Genomic DNA, 22,901 nt, shown 5'->3' with positions numbered 1-22,901 from the left:
AAAGCTATTCACAAAAACAAAACCTATTTATTGCATGGAAAGTATGTTTAATTAAAAAGCAGCATATACAAAAGCACACCAAACAATTTAAATTAATTATTCATGCAACAAAAACATATTTCATTCAACTTTAAATAGACAAAAGTAAAACTGTGACCTGAACATGAGCCAAAACTAACGCATAACTATCGTCGTAGTACCTGTATACGCTAACCACGAAAGATTGCGGGCTATCAAATGAAGTTTATTCGGCACTAGACAGGGCGCGTGCGTTGCATTCAATCGGCGAGCTATTGCACGTACTCTATATGGGCATCAAAGTAGCAAAACACTAATGAAGTCAACTAACACTGGCTACATGTTTATATGCAGTACACAACAGTGACAAAGACGAACAGATAAAAGTTATAACATTTGAAAATAACTTTAAAAAAAATTTACATATCTGACAACTTTGTATTTATGGTAATTAAATAAGCTGTAATATATCTGATTGAATAACAGACTGCGAGAATTAATTCTCTCCAAATTTTGACGCCCTAAAATAATAGTGCGACGATTATGCAGTAAAACACGCTAATCCTGTACAATCTCTATAAACCTTTACCATTATAATGAGTGATTACTTCTTTTTGGGAGTCCGAATGTGTGTGAAAGATAAGATATTATGTTTTAGAGGATATATAAGGATTATTATTCTTGGTACAAGACTTGTACTATTTCAGATTTTGTAGTATGGATGACATTCAAAACAACTTGTAAACCTCACTGGCTACTCGTACGGAACATGTCAGAGTGTAGCAAAGACATCATGTTTGCGACAAAACAGAAAAAGAGTTGTGTAGGAATCAGAGCAACCAGACTCACAAAAGCATGTGTGTTGTTTGCAAATGGTTTCAGACTACTGAAAGTCCTGACATCCTTTCCACAACATGGGTCATTCTGAAAATGTTGGGGTTGATGCACATGTCTCTGCATCAGAAATGTTGGTTTTTAATTTTTTTATCAAAGGAACAGTGAACTCCCAGATTTATGGATACATCTTAAATGAATTCAGGAGCAACTAAATGATATCAAGCAGGGCCGCAATTAGAGTCTCTGGCACCCGGGGCATGAATGGATTCATGCACCCCCCCCCCCCCCTCTTTTTAGCTCATACCACACCAATAAAGCGGTGATCCGGGGGCCTCCCACGGAAAAATGGTGCTATTTAAGCATTTTCCATACCTATACATGTAACAGTTTCTGTGCTACTGTACCTTCCATGCATGAACCCACTATGTCCATAAAGGAGTCCGTATAATCACTAGACTTGTTCATTAAATTGTCGTCATAAATGTTTTTTAAAGATTCAAAATCAACTTGCGAGACCTTTTTGCAGCAAAGATTTTGATGATATTATCATAGCAAATAGTGGATGCTCTCTTGTGTTCTATGGAAAAAATGCTCAAATTCAACAGTCTGTCTTGCCTCAAACTATTTCTTAAATATTTTTTTAAAATTTTCAATTTGCTGAAACTTCTTTCGCCTGAAGAAACTGTTACAGGAAGAGTAAGAAATATCTTAAGGGCTGTGGTCAGGTTTGGATATCCTTCTTCAATTCTGTGTTTGTGAATGAGCTTCAAGGGGGTCGCTGCAGATGCTGTTTTCATAGTGTCATCAACTTCCAAGGCGTGATGTTTAAAACTTTCCATTTCTTGAACTATTTCTTCTCCATTGATGTCATCTTTGTATGTTTCAGACAACCATTTGGCTGCAGTCTTCAAATCTTTAACTTCCATTTTGTATATGTTATTCCCATTTAAAAAGCTAAACTCTTCATTAATTGCTTGAAGAGCCTGAAACCGGGATTTTAAGGCATTCACTATTCCATCGCCACTGCTTCCTCACAGCCAGTGGTACCACCCTCTCTGACAACATTGTACTGTATTCGTATAGATAACGCATTAAAACTTTCTAACTTCTCCCTTTACAATTTTTTTATGTTAATGATGAACTCAACATTTTTCTCAGAGTATTTTAAAATAAATATGTTGAGACGTTATATTGTAAATCAGATTAGACATTCCTGGCATGCAAGTTAAAAAAATTTTTACCAGTTACCAGTTGTAGTAGGCATTACAATGCAAGCGATTTCGGCGCCCCCACAGCTTTGCGCCCGGGGCGTATGCCCCGCTTGCTCCCCCCTAGTTGCGGCCCTGATATCAAGTTGATTGCATAACATGCTATACTTCTATATCAATAGTCATCCATCACTCATCACTATACACTTCTTTGGTGACTGCATGATCTCAAAGGACCTGCAATTCTTGAAATGAATTCTTCAGATTTTCACCTTTTGGGCTATCAGAAACATTTGGTCTATTGGAATAGACAGTAAACACTTGCGTAACTCTGAGAGATAATCACAAAATATGTAATATGTGACCACATTATGAAGTCACAGAATATGATGTGACAGGTACAAGTGACTCAAATAAAGTGGCCATTTCCAACATTAACCGTGGAAAGATTTGAACCTCTCACATTTGCTATTCAGTTTAGAGGTAATTGCACCCTTAATTGATTTAATCAGTGTATATGGTTATGCAAAATCATGAAATCACAAATTCCCATCGAATCACTCGCAATTTGATTGTTACCTGTGTCCGCAATCTCGCAGAGACTAGTCACACCAAAGTTTGTCACTTCTGGTCAGTGTAACTACACAATATTTGTAACTAAAATTGCTAACATAACAAACATCATAAACAGTTATATCGGAAAATGAAATGGTAAAGGTTTATATGTCAACAAAGGCTTAATTTTTCTAGTCGTACATAAATAAAAACTAAAGTTCTTCAATTATATTGTAACATAAGAATGGTTGAGCTTTAGTTTGTACTTTCAACTTAAGTTCTTATATGTAGTTCTTGGAGCCATGATGGTTGAGTGGTCAGTTCAACTACCTCCCCTCAAGATAATCCAAGATTGATTCCTGGTTGAGCAAAACCAAAATTATGTTCCATGGGAAATGTGGCAGATATTGTCACTCCCTTTCCCTCAAATATTTATTTCAAAAATGCTTCACTCTCATTTCATCAAACCTTATTGTCTCTAATCAAATTCAAGAGAAAATTTGAAAGCCATTCATTAATTTTTTTTTGCCTCATTCTACTTCGAAAGTATTCATTGTATTAGTTATGTTTTATATTTTGTATTAGTGCTATTTTATATTTAACTACTATTTTATTTGTAATAAAGATGGACTTCTATTCTCATAAAGTGATTTCTCTATTAAGTGTAGAAAATAATAAAATAGTTACATATTAGTTGCATTTTTACATTGTAACTTAAACAAAAACAAAAATCCAAATAGAAAGATCTAAAATTTTATTTTCTGCAAATGCTATTCAGTAATTACCATTTGACATCTTAAGACTTTTTATTATACATATATGTATGTATTCCCTACAATGTAAAGCTTTATTTAGAATTGTAATTTAGCCAAAATTTCATCATTAAATTTTGCTCTTCCTGTATGAAAAAGTTTACAGCTACAAAAACTAAAATTTAAAAAAAAATTAAAACCAATAAATTGAAAAATAATACAAGTAAACACCTAACCAACACTAGAAACAGTATAATTAGTACATAAATTAAGTAATAAAAAAAATATATATATTCACAAATATGCAAATAAAAAGACCCAATGTTATCTAGTAAAAATTAATTGAACGTGTTCCTGATATTTAACGAAAGAATCTCAAATGGACTAGCAAGACCCACAGTGCTCTCAGACGAACGGCGACATGAGGACGGCGGCATCGACGGAGAAGCTCCTGGCGTGCCGCTGGGGCCCGGCACGCAGGCAGCCGCACTCACCAGCACACGAGCAGGCCTTCGCCAGCGCTGGCGGGGAGAGCCTGCCGCCCAGGGGCGCCACCGCGGCAGAGGGCCGGAACCGGTGCGGCAGCCTGCTCGGGCCCACGGTCCTCTCCACGAGGAAGTCGAAGGAGTGGTGGCCGACGTGAAGGGGACGGGAAGAAGGCCGGCTGTCCTCCGAGTTCACGGAAGGCGGCAGGGAATCAGGCGGGCTGCTGCCACCGGACTCGGGGGAGGCGATGCGGCACGACTGTCCGGCGCCGGGGAAGCCTCGTTCCAGCTCGCGGGAGATCAGGTCGCCCTCGCTGTGCACCCGGGAGAGGACGGAGGGGCAGGGGGTGGGTGCGTAGGGCGGAGGCGGTGAGTCCGGCAAGGGCGTCGTCTGGCAGCTGCGGCTGGTGATGCCCTGGAGGTTGACGGTCAACTGCCCGAGGACCGGGCGCGAGGCTTGGCCTTGGGCGGAGCAACCCGCGGAACTGCTGGGGATGTTGAGAAGAGCGTTCCGCACCATGCTGATGTTGCTTTGCCTGCCCATAAACCACACGTAACAACAAAATTAAAATGAAAACTTTTTTTTTTAGGTATATCACTGCAAAATAATTTTTTTTCACACTGTCAAAAAGGAAAACAGGAATTACAAAAAATAGTTTACAAGACTCAGTATATATGCCTTGAATTCTGAACTCTTTAGTACTTTATACAATTGAAAAATAAACTTTTATAAATAAGATTGTTGAATGCTCCTTTTAGCTCTACTGGGCTAGCTTCTGTGGATTATGACTGGTATAGCCATATTGAAAACTGTAATTTTTGCCATAAAGACTTTATTTACAACACGATAAAGCTGTTTTGACTACCCAAAAGCCCTTTAAAGTAAGGCTACAACTGACACATTAAGACTCAATCTTACAGAATAAGACTAATTAAAACATCTACGGTATAAGCACTTAAAACTCACACCTGAAAACCCTAAGAATTAGTTTATAATTTACAAGGTTTGGAACTAGGCAATAAAAAGTTCTTTGATTTTTCCAAATGTTATCATAAACTGCACAAAATCAATTATAAATTAAAATTGCTATGAATAATTAATGTTACATGGAGACAACTAATTACATACTTCCCCAATCAATGTTATAAATGTTTAAAAAATTGCAGTATAAACTTAAAAAAAAACTTCACAGAGGAAACACAACACATTACCGTATTTAATGGCAGAAAGGTTGCCCTGGCGTATAGGCCACATCTATAATTTTGGACAAAAAAAATTCTAACATTTTCATCTCGAATATGGGTTGCACCACTCATCTATCTCCAATACAATACATACAACTGGAGTCTTTATGGTCCGTGTCTCAGCTTATGGCTGTGTAAAAAAACATGGCACTGGTCCTTCGTCTCTCCTCTTATCATCCATCCTTTATGGTCCAAGAATAGCATTTTTTAGACTTGTGTTTACATTCCTGTCTATTGTATTTTTTTTTACCCATCTCCTTTCCCATTTCCTTCTATAAAAACAAGTGTGCCCCTAACAGCAATTGTCATGGAATGCTGCAGTAGAAAGCATAGGAAATATCACGCCAAAAGCAATGTTTGGATACAGTTGTGCCCAAAAACCTGTTGAGATAGACGTGATGATTGTGTACGGTGTCAGTTCATGGACATTTACAACGATGAAAACAGGGAGGGAGAACAATAAACACTGATGCATGGCCACATGCACTCACTCACACACACACATGCTCATCCTCCTATCATTTTTTTCCCCTCCTCCTCCTCCTCCTCCTCCTCTTGCAAGACGCTAGCACGGCAGCAGACACAGCTTAATGGCGCAGTTTATTTGGTTTTACACACACTGCTGAGATATTTTAACTAACAATTTATACTTAGTACTAGTAACATATTCATTAAAAACCAACACCACATGCTAGTTATTTACGTACATATTCAACCACACAGTAAAATGTTCACTTTTTAATACTCAAAATAAAAATTTCGCATAAGGGTCGCAGTACATGTTATTAAACAAAATATTGGCATAAAATGTGCAACCCAAATGCAGGTAAATACGGTAAATACATTAACCTTACACAGAATTATAGTACATTGTGCAAAGGTCAGTGACTTTAAATTGAAGCCTGCATTCTTCCTTTTTAATTTAAAGAAAGTGATCTGTGTAAGCAGGGGCGCAAATCTTTAGAATTCGCAAAGGGCAGCTGCGCAGCCTGAGAGTTTTGTGCGTGGGTTTTAACAAACACAAGACATCTCTGGATAAGGTGCTTGTATGTTGTATACTGCCCATGTTCTGGCCTATATGCATACAATAAGCAGAAAACTTTAAAACATACAGAAAGTTTTCCATTAAACATAGTCATGATGTTTACGTTTATCAACTCTGTTCCACTGTCACAATTTTGAAACCGCAAGCGAGCCCCCACAGTGAGAGGATTCTTAATTCCGAAGAGGGAGGGGGGGGGGCCTCCTGGTGCCCTTGGGATCTACACCCATGTGTGTACCAACAGCCATGTGCAAAGAGGATCCACTGCACTGTGTTTCCTTACGTGTTACTTCTTGGGCATGATCGGCTACGGATAGACTGTTGCTTTCGGATGTTTCGCCTTTTCCTACGACGTTGGTTTCCAGCAGCATCCAGGAACACTTTGATCACCTCATCGTAGTCGGGGGGAGCTTCGTACACTGGTGGGTCGTCAGGCTGCACGTCATCGTGCAACGCATCATCTGGCAAACAAACACACACACAAAATGATGATTCTCTCATTAATTAATACTACTTATGCAGAATGGTTGTGTTTATTATTTTCAATCAAACAGCCACGGAAGTTCTGGTGAAACAAATACCTACATACAATTTTAAAAACTTTTAAAATCATTTCTAGAAGAAACTGCTACAGCATGCCAGAATTAAATTTCCATTTTTTTTACATGTTTTCCTTGCAAAAAAAACTCAAGACTTTCTATAGTCATTTTTGAAATTTTAATTAACAGTAAATATTTCAGCCAAATGTGCACACAAAAATACAAAATGTCCAACTGAAGGGAAAAAAAATGTAATGTTTGATTACACTTTTACACAACTGTCATGTGGACATCTATCTAGGTTCTGTTTTTTGCAGTTACGTACAAACATTTATAGTTCTAAAGGAATATAATTAGCTAACAGACTAGTACTTCAGATTAAAACTTACAACTTAAGGGCTCCACCCAGTTAGGGGTGTATTAGTATTAGTGAAGCAGGATAATGTGTGTTATGCTCACTGGTGCTTCTACCGTGGTATCGCCTCCACGCGCAAGGCGCTGATCTGGTGTGCAGTCTTCTCGTCATATGTGGGACAACTATGAGTTATGAGTGGCAAACATAATTTCTTATGGCATATAAATCAACATAAAATTGTAAAGTGACTCTCTTTGAGCACTTTCAAGAATATGTACAGAGAGTTTTGTGCCTAAAATTATATTGAAAATACGAGTTTTAGCCATTTTCACTCTCCTAAAAATACAGTTTAAAAACAAAATTCTGAAGAGAAAAAAAAGAAAAAAAAATTATAAATCTGACTTCAATGTGTCAGGAAATGCTTTTTGTGTACAGACAAAAGCGGGTATCTTGAGCGAAGTTTAAATTGTGTAGGTTATTCTGAAGCTCTGCACACTGTGTGTGTGCCGAGGTAGGTGGGACCGACCCTTAAGAGTGAATCGTCTTCCCTGACCATTCCCTTGACATTTCCACGTACCAAGTAGGTCGCTAATGGTGCGAAGCTGGTTCTGTAACTCTCTCTGTTGCCTGGCTCGGGCTCCAAGGCGATACAGCAGTATGATCATGGCAGAAATCAGAAAAATTAAACCTGCAGCACAGAATTGCAAACATCATTCAAGTAAAAGCTATGATTCTTTAGTTGAAAAAACAGGGCTCTCTACAGAAGCATACCTTCAAAGTTAAAATTTAAAAAAATGAAATACAGTAACAAATTTAAATATGTCACCAAACTTTATAGAACTTATCCGCAGTCAAAATAACAACGCAAATGTTGCTCAAGTATATACACTGTTTGCTATGTATACTGTATGTATTGAGAATATTTACAGCATTTTATTTAGGTAGAGTATTGTAATTAACTTTTATTGTTACTCATCTACTTTATTTTATTACTTGCTAATTTATTTAATTCTCTATGGGTAATTCTAAAACTTAAAGTTTCTTAATTTTAATACTGATATAATATACAATTGTCTCATAATTTATTACTTCCTAGTGATCAGTACTTATTTTTATGTACACAATATTTTTGATTTGTATATTTTCCATCAGTATTCCTTGCAAACAAAGTCTTGACAGCTCTCGTATAAGTTTGGTTTTTTATTAGAACCCTCGATGGCTCAGCAAGGAGTTAAGAGCTCGGTAATTTTGTGAACTGTTGTTTCACACATGTTTAGGTCTTCGGCAATCAATCTTGCACTCAAACGATTAACGGTTCTCCAGGAGATTTTTTACCATGGCCACATTTTCGTCCAAACCACTCGCTGAAGGGTGTCCAGATCGCTCCATGTCTTAAACTGTCTCCCATCCATTCTTGAACTCACTGAACCACCGGAAAACCTGGACCCTTGACAGGGTGTCATCTTTGTAAACCTCCTTAACAAAGTCAAGTATCTCAGAGGTGGTTTTGCCCAGGCGAAAGCTAAATTTAATCGCGTAGCGCTGCTCTAACAAACGTTCCATTTTGGACGTTTTCTGCCATGACAAAAACTCAAATACAGCTTGTGCGCCATGCGTGATCCTCACTGTCAGAGTTCGGATGAGATTGCCACCAGGTCCGTTGCTTAGTTTAGATCCCCCACCACGAATCCCTCCACCGGGGACCACACTCCGGACGACTGGAGCTCCAAGGAACGGCCGGTCTCATTACTTTACAGACAAACCCTGAATGTCTTACAGTAAAACTGAAGAACAGGCAAAGAAGTCTGTTTGAGCCTGATGACAGGAACAGATTACATTTCCTGAAATGTCGCAACTGTTTTTCTTAGGAAGCTGACTGTGTTCTGTGCTGTTGTTGTTGTGTTGTTAGAATACCTGTTTTATATCAATGTTTGGTTCACATGTACATTGTGTTGACCAGAAAATCAGTTTAGTGTAATCATTGGGTTACTCTTTTTGTTGTGTTGTCCAAGGTTGCTGTTTGTCTGTATTTACTTTTTTTGTTGTAACTGTCTTATAGTGGTCAGCTCACTGTGTTCACCTGGGCTGTGATATTGTTTCAATTAATTTCTTCCACAGAATTATCTGTTATGTCAATATATTTTACATTTGACTTTGGCTGATTTTGGCTTGCTTTCTACGTGTTTGTGTATTCATCTTTATTTGTCTGTTTTTCAGGTTTTCTCCATGACATACTGATGAAACTAGCAATGGCTTATGTCCTAAGAAATGATTTAATCAATCCTTCTCATGCAAGTATCAAAGAATTTTTTTTTTTTTTTTAAGAATATGGTCTTCACACAGCCTCTATAAATATGTAGCAGACATAATACTAACCTGTGCTACTGATAACGAACACCAATGTTGCAGTTTTGAGGTCAGGATATGGCGCCATCTTTGGGAAATAGTAATTTGGAGTATGGGAATACCAACGCCGATCTCGAGTTTCTAAGGCCCATTCTGAAAAAAACATAATGTAAGCGTAGCAATAGAACATAAGTACAGTAAACACTTTTAAGAAGTTTCGCAAGGAACTCTGAAATTTAGACTAATTACTTTACTATTCTATTCAATATTAGTTTTTAGGATGTGTGGAGGAAACGTTCGGAACTTTGACTAGTTCATTCATCACGACAAAGCCCCCACACACACGGCCTTATGAGTGAACCGTTATTTGGCCTCTCAGGGGTGGTATGTCGTTCCCCACCCTCCGTTTTCGCCAGACCTATCCCTGTGCGACTTTTTCCTGTTCCGAGAATGAAGAAAAATCTAAAGGGAGAAACATTTTGATGATGTGGAGGTGGAAAAACAGCTTTGCAAAGAGCACTGGAGGATATCAAAGTTGAAGAGTTCCAGAGGTGCTTCAAACAGAGGGAAAAAAAGGCTTGAAAAGTGCATCACATTTAATGGAGAGTACTTTGAAAGTGACTGAAGGAATTTTGTGGAAAAAAAAAAGGTAAAAATTAATTTTTTTTGATAAAATTTTTTTTTTGGGGGTTTTCCCTCATACCCCTCTTTACTAAGACATAATATTGAAAATATTTGCTGAATTAAATAAATTACCTTTGTAACAATTCTCAGGCTCATCTGAATTGTCACCACAATGATCAAAACCATCACAATGTAACTGAGATGGAATGCACCTGTGGTTTTTACATGGAAAATCAAACGAGGTGTAGCAATCTGAAAAAAAAAAAAAAAAAAAATGTCAAACGATATCTCATAAATATGATCTAATTTAATACTCTGTTCATCACACAATTAGAGATGTTGGGAAGATGAGTGCAATAGGTACATATTAAGTTTATGACAAGTATGTTGGCAGTTTACAAGGCGAGACAGGATAAGGAACGAGATGGTGCAAGCATGAGCAGAAATACAGGACTTGAATATGATTGTGGAAGAAGCAAGAATGAGATGGTACGGTTATGACCAGAGAATGGGGAAAGAGAGGCTGCCTAGGAAAATGGTAGAGCAGGCCCTGAGAAAGACCAAGGAGAATGTGGGAAGAGCAGAGAGTTAAAAGAGTGCAGGATAGGAGAAGATGAGGTAGATGAGGAAGATGATGAAGAGGATGAGGATGAGGATGAGGATGAGGATGAGGATGATGATGATTATGATGGTGATTATTGTGATGATTTAATACAACACAAAGTATTTTCTTAGTCCAAGGAAAAGAATCATGATTGTACACAAAGATAATGTTACAGTTATGTTATGCTTCTGTTTGTACTTATGTATGGATGATAATGCACTGTGCTAATGAAAGCTCACAGTTAGCTGCAAACCATTAGAGTAAAAACTGAGATTAATTATAAAAAAGATAGAAAATTTTTATCTTATGTTGTCAGTGCCAAAAGATTTACTACCGTGTTTCATAGCATAATCGTCGCACATTTTATACTAAAATCAAGTTTGAAAAGTAGGGGTGTGACAATTATGCGGGAATTTTTTTTTTGTTTTAGGTAAAGTTATTCATAAAAACAAACCTGTTAATGGAAAGTACGTTTATTTAAAAAAAAAGTGGAGTATACAAGAGCACGTCAAACAATTTATATTAATAATTCATGCAACAAATACCTTTCTTCAACTTTAAAGAGAAAAACCAAATCTGTGAGCCGAACGCAAGCCACTTGAATCTGTGACATTAACTACGCGTGTAACTATCGTCGTAGTACACACTTACCACGAAAGAGTGCGGGCTATCAAATGTAGTTAACGCACTTGACAGAGAGCGCACATTGCATGAATTGGCGAGATATCAATATTCAACTAAGTGTGCGCGCTCTATACGGGAAGCAACATACCTAATTAAACATGAATGATGACAACTAGCACTGGCTACATTTTTATAAGCGGTACACCGTGACGACGCAGACGAACAGATAAAGGTTATAACGTTTGAAAATGTCTTTAAAAGAAAATTTACACTTCAGACAACTTCGCATTTCCGTTAATTAAATAAGTAAGTGGTAATGTCCGAATAAATATTAGATTTATACTTTAAAATACATCGTTTTATATAGAAAAAATACCTACACAAAGCGCTCGGAATCGAATAGCGGGACCAAAATCATCATGCTACGTTTACGTGAGAGTTTTTTTTTTATTCAAATTATGACGCCCTAAAATATGGGTGCGACGATTATGCGATAAAACAGGGTACTGTGTCCTTTGCGAGCTGTAAAATGGTGCATAAGTAATCATTATATATACATACATCCGCACAGGCACGCCCGCGCACACACACACAACACGCACACCACATTAACACAATATGCACACAAAACATACACTGAACACGATATACACACAACACACACCACACACACACTACTTGGTAAATTATCTAACGACAAAATTTCTGATGCAACATAAACTGTAAGTGAACTATCAATATTAACTTAAGGAAATCGTATAATGTAATACCTGTAGCCTACTAACCTGCATGGCAAGCGAGAAAAAGCCTTAAGCCTCTGTGCACAACCGTGCGATGTCTAACCCCATCAAATCAAGCGCTATCTCACCCATGTAGCTGAACGCAGCGTAGATGACGGCCAGCCGAGAAGCAGGGCCGAAGGAGCCCCGCAGGCTGACGTAGAAGCCATCGCTGATGGGGACCACGAGCTCCCTGCCACGGGAGCCGGCCATTGGGTAGCGAAGCATATCTAGCACCGGCTGTTCCGAAGTCAACCCTTGGATAATCGTCAGCTCCGTGCCACCACCTGCATGGACAGTGACACTATCCCTGAAGTCATTATGACTAGATATGCTGGTTTTATATAAAAGTATTTTTGGGAAAATTTTCTGCGAAACTAGAATTTTGGAGAAACACAGGAACGTAGAAATACATTTTTTCAACAACTCTTATACAAATAGAACAAAATAGAACATTTTGTCTTTCTTTATCACCTAATGGCTCACTTCTTTTGCTAACAGTTTTTTAAATACCCCATTACATCCAATCATTAAAGTAACGCTGTTTGATTTGTGCAGTTCTGAAGTAATGACACCAATGAATAGCCCATTAAAAATAGTACATTTATTTATACAACACAGAAATGTTAAAGATGCCCCGTGTGTGTTCAGCCATGTCACCAAGCAAGTCAGCAGCAGCACTGGTGAGAAAGGCCAAAAGCTTTCAAAGCAAATTTAACTCGCAGGCCTTAACCAGTATGCACTTGTGGTAAGTCATGTAGTCATTGATTCAAGCGTTATAGTTCGGCAGACATGCATAAATAATCTTGCTTGTAAATTTAAAATATGTTTGTGTTTCTTAAATCTTATTAGATATATAAACAAAGCTTCTATCTTAATTAAGTAATTTTTTGTAACTCAGAAATATTGTTAGTGCCTACTTTGTTTCAAAATGTTATGCCCCAGGCATATTATGAAAACAATGTGGCCCATGAATTTTTTAGGATGTCTATTCTCAAAATGAAATTTTACATTTATTAATACATAATAATTAATACTATAAACTGATTTAAACGGGAGCAGTTTCTCAATTGAAATGATAAGAGTTCAAACACACTTCAATGGTTGTGAAACCAATTATTTTGATTAACATGCACTTATGTGTAAAAAAATGTACTGCGATCCATATGCAAATTTTTTACTTTGAGTTAACAAAATATAATATTGTACTGTGTGGATGAATAAGCGCATAATTAACTAACCTATGTTGGTTTTTAATACATAAAACTCCACGAGTAAGTATAAATTATTTGATCAAAATATATGGTCAGTTGCATGAAGCTCCGTAAACGTACGTTGTACGTGTGCCATTTTTGCCGCCCGACTGATCGCGGAGCCGGCAAGTGACGTGTCTGCTGCACTGTGAGGCCAAGGAGAGAAGGGGAAAAATTAAAAATAAACCAGCCAGAGAAGGAGCAAGTGTGTGTGTGCATGTGCCCACGTGCGTGAGGATATTGTCGCAACTCCCGCTCATGAAAACCCGTCTTCCACCAGCATCTGTATTCTCAAATGTAAATAAACACCGGTAGGCGATATCAAGACTCCCGCATACTCGTTGCTCCAAAGGCACTAACCTTGCCTTGTCATGACTACCACTCATAACTACTGCCTTCTGACAAAACAATAACTTTGCTTCTCAAGATTCCAGATGGATAAATGATGATAATTCCAACACAACCCAAGTACTAGTTACCACACAATTTTAATTTTAATTTAATTGATCTTAAGCACTTTACAAAAAATATCAGATATAATTTTTGATTTTCTTTGTCTAAAACATGTTTGTTTTCTGCTTATTATTTTCTTACAGGTTTATAACTAAATGAAAGAACAGGTTCACATTTCTATAATAGCACAGCAATTACAGAAAAATCACAGCAAGATGAGAAATTACACCAGTTTGCTTGGTCAGCAGACACGTGGTAATGGTCTCCACTTGCCATTTGTAGCCCACTGGATAATTAATTGAAGTTAATAAACTAAACAAATATGTTTTAAAAAACATTTAATTTTACATTAATGTAGTACATACAGCAAATTGTAACTGGCAAAAAGTGACAAATAGAAATTTAGTGACCAAAATTGGCCTTAAAAATTAAGTGACTTAGTAAAAAAAAAGTGACCTACTTTGAGGCCTGCGACTCGACAATTCAGCAAAGGTGGCTAGTTGTCGCAACACTCTAACTACAAAGGCAGCTAGGGTTCAAATCCCAGCTCTTCACTTTTATTTTATTAGAAGAGAGAAAACATTGTGAAAGCACTAATAAGTTAGGATTTTTTTCAAATGATACTACATTTACTTTTTTCCCCTCCCATCTCCTAACATACTCCCCTTTCCCAAAAACATTCCATCTCATAAATATACTCTCCTCTACCAAAAACATTCCATCACTGACCCATACCCTCACCTCTCAAACCACTCACTCCACAAGAAAAAGCCATCAGGTCTCACACTCATGAAGTTTTGTTAAGAAAGTAAGCAGCTACAAACATTTTCACTGCCAATGCCACAAGAACAGAAGACTGACTGGTCGGAAGTTATGTACTACTGTATATATAGAGGGTTTACGCAGCAACTTACATTACTCCCTTACTAGAAACCATTTCAAGTATTTTACCTTTTACGCAGCAACTTACATTACTCCCTTACTAGAAACCATTTCAAGTATTTTACCTTTCTAGAAGTAGATAACGTAACAAAATGCCACAAGAAAAAATACATTATTAGTTATAATAAGAAATGAAATGGATATAATTGTTCTTACCCATGTCGAAAAATGCTTCCACTTTCAAATACAGATGTGTCTTTAGCTGTAAAAAGTGTTGTGGCGGTCGAATAAGCCATACACAGTCATATCTCTTCATTCCTACTTCCACCATGTTCATCATTGTTATGGCTCCTCCAGGGTTTTCCACATAACCACCACAGTCTTTTGGAAACAAAGAAACAGTATACATAACACCACATACATAATGTATCAGTTTTTTAAATTCAAATTGAATATGAATATGGAATTTGAATAGTAAGACCGAGATTTAGACTCCCACTAAAAATATTTTCACATAAGGAAAGAAAAAAATAAAGTGTTATGTAGTGGCTTCTGAGAAATTAGACAAATAATACAAAAGTGAAAGGTTGGTTAAGTTGTCAGCTTCAATAAATTATACGTAAAATTTTTCTAAAATATTTGTTTTAATATAAATTACTGTTTTTTTTAATTACGCAGCTAACCTAACTTCACCTAACCTACAAAAAATTTAATTTCAGTTCCTATCGCCTTTATTTTTCGCAACATGCTACTATGCATACTAAGCAAATTTCCGTGAACCACAAAATACCACGAAATTCAATCCATTTCACGAAAATTGTGATTTTTTAAAGCTATCCAATTAGTGATTAAATGAACTCATATCTACAGATTTAAACCCTAGTTATTCACACATTTTCAATGTTAATGGCAACCAGTGAAACTGTATTTTAATTAAATAATATTATAAACTCAATACATAACTACTGATTTAAACTGATATCCAAAATCATTATTTTCTTCTTTTTTTTTTTTTTGAGCCACAATGAGTGTTTCATCCAAGAAACATTCATCACGTAAGCTGCTACTGTGTTGCACAGTGTTAGACTGATTGTGACTATTGATTTATACACCGCTGAAACAATGGTATTCATGCAATTTTTCCATTCTGTTTAGTGAGACAGTAGTGAATAAAACTTGGAATACTCATTGCATGTTTAAAACGTAACTTATTGTTCATGTTTTTGATAATGAAGTCTCATCAAAACGTTGGTATACGACAAACTCACAAGTTATGCTATGTCAAATATTTGTAAGCAAATGAATATTCATTATTTTGAAGTGTTAGTATTAGGACGAATCTAATACAAATAATTAACAATTCATATTCGAAAATTCAAATATTCGCACCGGCCTACCTCCTAGTCAAGCAGTAAAAACTATCCATCAAGAATAAATGGTAGGAGGCAAATCTACATCAGTGTAAGAAAAATGGCATAGCATGTTTTTTTTTTTTTCAAAAAAAAAAAATGCAAAGAAAAAACAATTCATTAAAAAAAAGTAATACTCAGGGAGTTTTGTAGAGGAAGATTCAAGTCACACATTATAGTGATGAATTAGAATCTAATTAAGATTTTTATGTTTAGTACTTCATCGTCTCAAAAATCAACAAAACCTTTATAACATAAAATGTTTAATAACAGTCTTGCTGAATTGCAATGGATTTTTATTGCTTGCATAACATAATAGAAAGAAAAAAGCTGTAGAATACTTCATGAAATTAAATTATCTAGATCACATACTCACACAATACTATTCTTACAATTAGCATGATGGTTCAGTTTTAGAACACTTCCCAATGTTAATAATTTTACAAAATTCCAACTTCATGAATAAAAGTGGTATTTGTACATAAAAAAGCAAGTTATAAAAATTGAATAGTAAAGGACTGTAAAATTAAGCAATTACCTGTTATCGGCTTTATAATCTTATCCTCAAAATTACCTACAAAAAGAGAAAATCAGTGTATTGATTTGCGAACAGATAGCAGGTACAGATCTATCAGAAACATATTGTTGTGGCACTGGAATAGCTACTTGTGAGGAATGAGTACGTGGCCTTGTAGCCGATGTCTGTGCCCCCGTTGGCATAAAACCTGACGAGCAGAGAGGGCCCGCTGGAAATGATGACAGGTGGGCGGAACACCATCCCACTGCTCACCTCCAGCCTCTGGCCGTTCCAGTCGAAAAACTGTCCAGACATTGAGTAGAGCAATATGTTAGGAAAACTGAAATTTAAGTATCAGAACATAAGAAAAATCGGTATATGTACTTATGTACACACATTAAAAGTTATACTTATTTGGCATGATAAAAACTATCTTTGATTTCTTATGCAAATAATTGAAAGATATAAAATAATAAAAGGACTGAAGTGATATTATAAATATGGTTGGTACAGCAAAAATTAAATAAAATTAAAAAAAAATTACATATATACTCAGTATTCAATATAAATACAAACACATGAATTAATTATATTATTTTATTTAATAAAATAATCTACAAAATTTTAATAAATAATGAAAATAAATAAATTTTCTGAATGTATATTCTAATTTATTAATTTTAATTACTTATTAAATAATGTAATAATGTGTAATGCAAATAAATATACACACTGGAACATAACCTCAATTATACAAATACACTTGAAAAAGTTTATAAACATATTTATTATCACTAGTATTTACAATAATAAATGTTTTTGATTATATGGAGCAGTATTCAATATCAATCACTAAAGTATATTATTAAAAAGCATATATATAATTTTTATTAGTAGGTAGCCTATTTTTCAGTCTGTCAGTTTTTGACAGGCTGCACACACATCATAAAAATTATTTCTTATAATTTTTTCATAAGGCATCAAAAGAAGTATAACTTCAAATATTTCTTCCTAAAGCCGAGGCTACACTGAAAGCTACGCTATGTCCGCGATGTTCACTGCACCAGGTGGCCAGTCAGGATTATCTAGTTCGCGATGTCGAATACACATGCCGTGGGATGCAAGTGATTATTCAGACGATGATAACATTCAGACAGCTCTCACAATTAAGTAAACGTAAAAATAAATATTTTCATGAATTTAATCTAAAAAGAAAATAATCCTATCACTTGATGAAGCTTAATTGTAAGTGCTGCAAGAATACTAATTAAAAAAAAAATAATGACAGCAGGTTACCGAGTACATGATATTTTTTTATTACATATGAAATCCAAAACTAAATATGATTTATTAATAATGAATTCATGTTGCGACAACTCTTGTTTGTCACCGCCATCCCTTTGTCAGTTTCCGGACATCTTTGGCATCAGAGTCGAGTTCCTACCCTCTCCCCTCCATTCACCGCTTGGCCCTCCTACCCTCTCCAGTATTCCTGTGACTCCCTCCTTTATTTTTTTAGGTATTATTTTCTTGTTGCGAAGACGTACTTCGCCTAGTTTATATAAGGTTACGTAAGTATACCTCTTCCGATTCTTCCACTTCAGATCTTGGACGAGCAACTTGTTACGGGGATAAGTCATTGTACGCTTCAACATGCAAATAGAATGAAGTCAATTCATAGCAGCTTCTAGTGGCGGTTTGATGAGAGGGGCAAAAGGGACTATCTCTCCACCCCCCCCCCCCCTCCCCTAACCCACAAAAGCAGAATATATCCTAAATTCCAAAATATATTTTCTGCTTAATTTTTTTTTAAATTTTTTTTTGTAATTGTGCTGTGCGTATTTATATTTTTTTAAAGCTTTTTGTACTAAAAAAAATTAGATCATACCATAAGTTTGATAGTGGCTTTTTAAGGCGTCGTCGTGTTAAAATAACACTCAAACCCTCTTTAACCTGGGAGGTATTACCATACCCTCCTGTCATCTCCAACCCACCAATTATAAGATATGTCCACCACTGGCTTCTTCTAACTCTTTAGATCTCCTAAAGTTAAACTTTCAAGCTACCTACCCACTACGTAGTCTTCCACCATAAATACTGAATTAACATGCGTATGTCACACATTTTATGCTGATTTTCAGTGTAAAAAAGTGTAGTGTTACTCATACGTGAATTTAAGACTTTGGGTTAAAAATGTTTTAAAAAAATCATAATAGTACACCTTGTGGTTGAATATGTGTGTAAATAACTAAAATGTATTGGTTTTAAATAAGTATAACTTCATGAGTAAGTATAATTTATTGAATCAAAATCTCTCAGCAGTCGCGCAAAGCTCCGTGAATAAGGCCATGTGGCAAGACTCTCCCTCTCAGCGTTGTAAATGTCCCGCGAACTGTGACACCCAAAGCAATTAACTTGTCTATCCTGACAGGTGTTTGACACAACTGTGCCCAATTATTATCGTTTTTGCATGAGATTTCCCACGTTTTCAACTGAACATTCCATGACAAAACCGCAGCCATGGGTGGTGTTTACAAGAGTACCCACCTTTTACTTTTATATTCCTCCAGCCTCGCGGTAACATGCGGTAACATGCGTATTAGTTCTTACTGACAAAGAGAAGCTTGCAGCCTTTTCTCTCTCAAAGGGATGGGTAAAACAATAAAATACAATAAATGAAAGGGAAACACAGGTATAACAAATAGCAGTATTCTTTATCTTTTTTGTTAGGCAGCCCGGGAATTGGAGGGGTCAATATGTCCGGGGCGAGGGAGAGAAGTGGGTTGCCTCACACCCTCCCATTGTAAACAGACAAAGAACCGAGGGGTACACAAAGTCTTCACTTGTATCCACAGAACTCTAGTGAAAACAGATATATGGCACCATCCTTATTCAAGGATGACTCTTATTGTAAAAATGTTGGACTTTTTTTGCCCAAAATTAAGGGTGGGACCAATAGCAGGGCCACCCTTCTGCTGATAAATATAAATATGGTAATGCCATTATTAAAGTTATCCTGTTTAGAGAAACAAGATAACAAGCCTAAGGTGTGGTCTACTTTAAGGCACTTTATATGCAGTGACCAACACCACGATCAATAAAGTCACGATAGAATATTGTTCCAAGTTATTTAGGATTGAATTAAAAACAACTTTTATTTTAAAAAATTTGCATACTCATTGGCAGTAATTGCTAATGTGAAACACTCATATGGCCAGGCTACATAGTGGGTTTGAAACCAATTTAAAAATTTATCAGCACAGAATCAGTAACCAAGTTGTAGCCTACTAAATTATTGGAGGTTATATCGCCCGTAAGGCTTGCTTTCATATGCTGAGTTGTTAGTGCTTTTTCTTGTAATAAATATTAATTAAGGGATTTCAGTGTGAATTTACTAAGATAGATCTTGCATTTTATGTTTTGCCTGAAATTTTTCTAATAATATAATTACTTAATGTTACTTGCGAGCTTTAAAAGGTCAAGAAGGTGGTCACATTTATGAACATTTGCATGACTTTTTCTTACTGCTATTAGATAATATTTAATAAATATCTGTTAAGAAAATTACAGATGATACATAAAATGCAAAAAAGCATTCATATTAAATTTACAGGAAATTTCCTTAAATAACATAAATTATAATAAATGAAACAACTAACTTGAGTGTGAGACGGAGTCTTAAGCATCAGTACATAACCATGTCACGTAAAACCTCATCACACAAACTACATTAATTATTAGTGGAGAAAATCACCTCAATGATAGAATCAGCAGAAAGATGAAAGTCCTCAAACAGCAAACGAATCCTGCAGTTGGCAGACCTGCCTGGGTGGCAGCTAATTATGTACTCTATGCCCAAGTCTCGGGGGTACGGAGATGGGAAGAACGGAGACTTGAGGACGTCCCCATCGGTGGAGTTGCCAGACGCCACAACCCCACCCACGGAGTCGTTGAGTAGCTGGCGATTGCCTATTACCAAACCAAGATGCTAAATCACTTAATCACATTTCCTTGACTTCATATTAGCACAGGAGATAATTGCAAAGTTTTTATAAAAAAAGAATTATGGCTTAGATTCTCATCAGGGTCAAAAGGATCAGGGAAAGGTTATGAGATGATAATTGAGGATTACCCAAGTGGATGCGTGGGAGAAGATTCACTGGCTCACGGCAATGTCCGCTACATTTCCCACTTGTGAAAAATACAGGTTTGATCAAGCTGGGGTCAGAGCTCAAAGGCTAATGATATGATCACTCAATCGTGTAGCCCCTATTTTTAAAATACAGTATCTTACCATCCATACTAAAGGTTGTAATAGCTGATGTTTGCCCAATAATTATGGCTGTAATTATGCAATCAAAAATGGTCTACTCTTCCGAGTGCTCTTTTGGAAATTAAATTGTACAGACCACAATCCTGACATTTATGAGAGACTGACTCATCCACAGATTGTAGATTTAGGGACAGAGACACTCAGAAGAAGCCCACTCAAATTTTTTGAGGGAACATCCGTTACCATCGCAATCCTGTCATGGTGTAGTCTCTGCCCCAATGTATACCAACATTTCAAATAGGGCAGTGTTCCCCATTACATAGGAGATGAAATAGGTAATCTCACCCCCTCTCTCAACCAGATAACAATTACACTCCATAAGAGATTCAAGCAGTTGAAAATTAACATAAATAAACTCTATTTGGTTTAAAAAAAAAAAAAGTTAAGTGTTTTCCATGTTTAGAGAAAATTTAAATGTGAATGAACACAAACATTGTATAGTGAAAAATCTTAATAATTTTGCTACTTAAAAAAAATACTGTAAAATTATTAAATGCAATTAAAGCAAAGTACATACTTTGTAACTAGATTTGACTGTTTTCATGGGGTGGTAACTCACGTTCCACAGCGTACTCGAGGGTGAAGGCATGCTGGTGGGGCTCGCTGTACAAGAGCGCCACTGCGAGAGTCCGCGTCAGCGACCTGTAGGCGGGCAGGGCTGCGGACGGGGAAGGGTGCGCCCCGCAGAACTGCACCTGGGAGGCAGCGTCGTACGGAGGCTCAGACAGCCGCACAACGCCGCAGTGGCAGGCGTGGCCGCCCGGAGCGCCGGCGGCCGGGACGCCGCCGCCACCCGCGCACCGCCGGGGCAGGTCCAGGTGCCGGAACACCACGGAGATGACGCAGGCGGGGCACGTCACCAGGTCGAGACGGCACTTGTCGCGAGCACCGCCCGTCGTCGCATTATCGGCTGTCAGCGTGCCGCGCTCGCCCGTCTCCAGGTACAGGCGGCGCCCATTGTAGCCGCCGCAGATGTTGTGGCTGCCGCCGCTGGCGGCGTGGCACGACGTCAGGAGCGAGAGCACCAGCGCCACCGAGGCGGACCTCTTGACTGACCACAGTTATACACGTGTCAGTCTGAGAAGACGCTCTTAAGTTGGTCACACACACCACACACATGATAGATGGTAAGTGAAAATTTTCTCAGATTTCAGTCTCATATAAAAAAAAAGTCACTATATATATACATGATCTTTGAAATATGCTACTGCTTTTTACTAAAAAATATTTTAAAATACTTTTATGTCATAACATAGTAAATATGTGCAAGTTGTATTGTATTGTGGGTGTGCATGCATGCGTGTGTGTTATTAAACATGTCATATATCTTAAAACCCTACATACAGCAGGTTTTTTTTTTAACGGGAATGAATGAGCTTAATATCTTATAAACATCGAAGTCACTTGAGATAATGAGTGGTAACGCTGATGAGATGAGAATAAAGCAATGAAGGAATGAATGTCCACCATGTTTCCCACTGCCAAACATCTGAGTTGTAACCCTGAGGGAAATCAAACCAGAACTGCCTTAGTGGTAGGAGAGTGATATGAATACGTTGCTCCTGCAAAGTTGCGTGTCTTTTCATGACCACTAATTACATAATTCACAGATAGATTTTTCCCAATAATACAATTTTTTTTAAGATTTCCTTGAATCCTATGATAGGTGGAGGTACAGTGCATATTGTAATAAAACTGTCTAATATTCAAAAAATCATTCCCAAAACAATAATTAGTAATTTAAAGTGAGTATTTTAAGAACATGAATGAAGTGCCTCACCTTGCTTGCATCCTGACATCGCACGCAAGTGACGGAGGCTCCACGGACGAGAGAAAGACCATAGGGAAGCCCTACAACCGCCACTAGACCGCCCACCGCTTAAACAGGCTTACTGGACACAAATACAGCTGCACGTCACAATGTAGGGCTTCCCTCCAGGGTCCGGCGGCCACTGTGACTCTGCACACGGGCTCTACAGTTACTCCACTTACGATATAACTCCCAACTTTACTGTTATATGCCATTATAAGGGTGTCACAC

At 37.1% G+C, this 22,901-nt stretch overlaps 1 protein-coding gene across 1 annotated transcript; it reads right to left on the bottom strand.

Moving 5' to 3' along the window:
- Nucleotides 1–26: 26 nt before the first annotated feature.
- LOC134533420 (uncharacterized) lies at nt 27–22,659 on the bottom strand. Its single transcript, XM_063370941.1, has 12 exons — nt 22,641–22,659; nt 21,420–21,911; nt 20,282–20,496; nt 16,677–16,830; nt 16,549–16,584; nt 14,818–14,982; nt 12,103–12,300; nt 10,139–10,258; nt 9,413–9,535; nt 7,614–7,724; nt 6,426–6,603; nt 27–4,391 (listed from the first exon to the last, which is right to left on the bottom strand). Exons 1-12 carry the CDS (start codon nt 22,657–22,659, stop codon nt 3,776–3,778), a joined length of 2,427 nt encoding a protein of 808 aa, XP_063227011.1. The 3' UTR covers nt 27–3,775.
- Nucleotides 22,660–22,901: the final 242 nt, after the last annotated feature.

Source organism: Bacillus rossius, chromosome 6 (genome assembly GCF_032445375.1).
Source record: "Bacillus rossius redtenbacheri isolate Brsri chromosome 6, Brsri_v3, whole genome shotgun sequence".
Taxonomy (NCBI): Eukaryota; Metazoa; Arthropoda; class Insecta; order Phasmatodea; family Bacillidae; genus Bacillus; species Bacillus rossius.
This window is presented reverse-complemented; position numbering and strand designations above follow the sequence as displayed.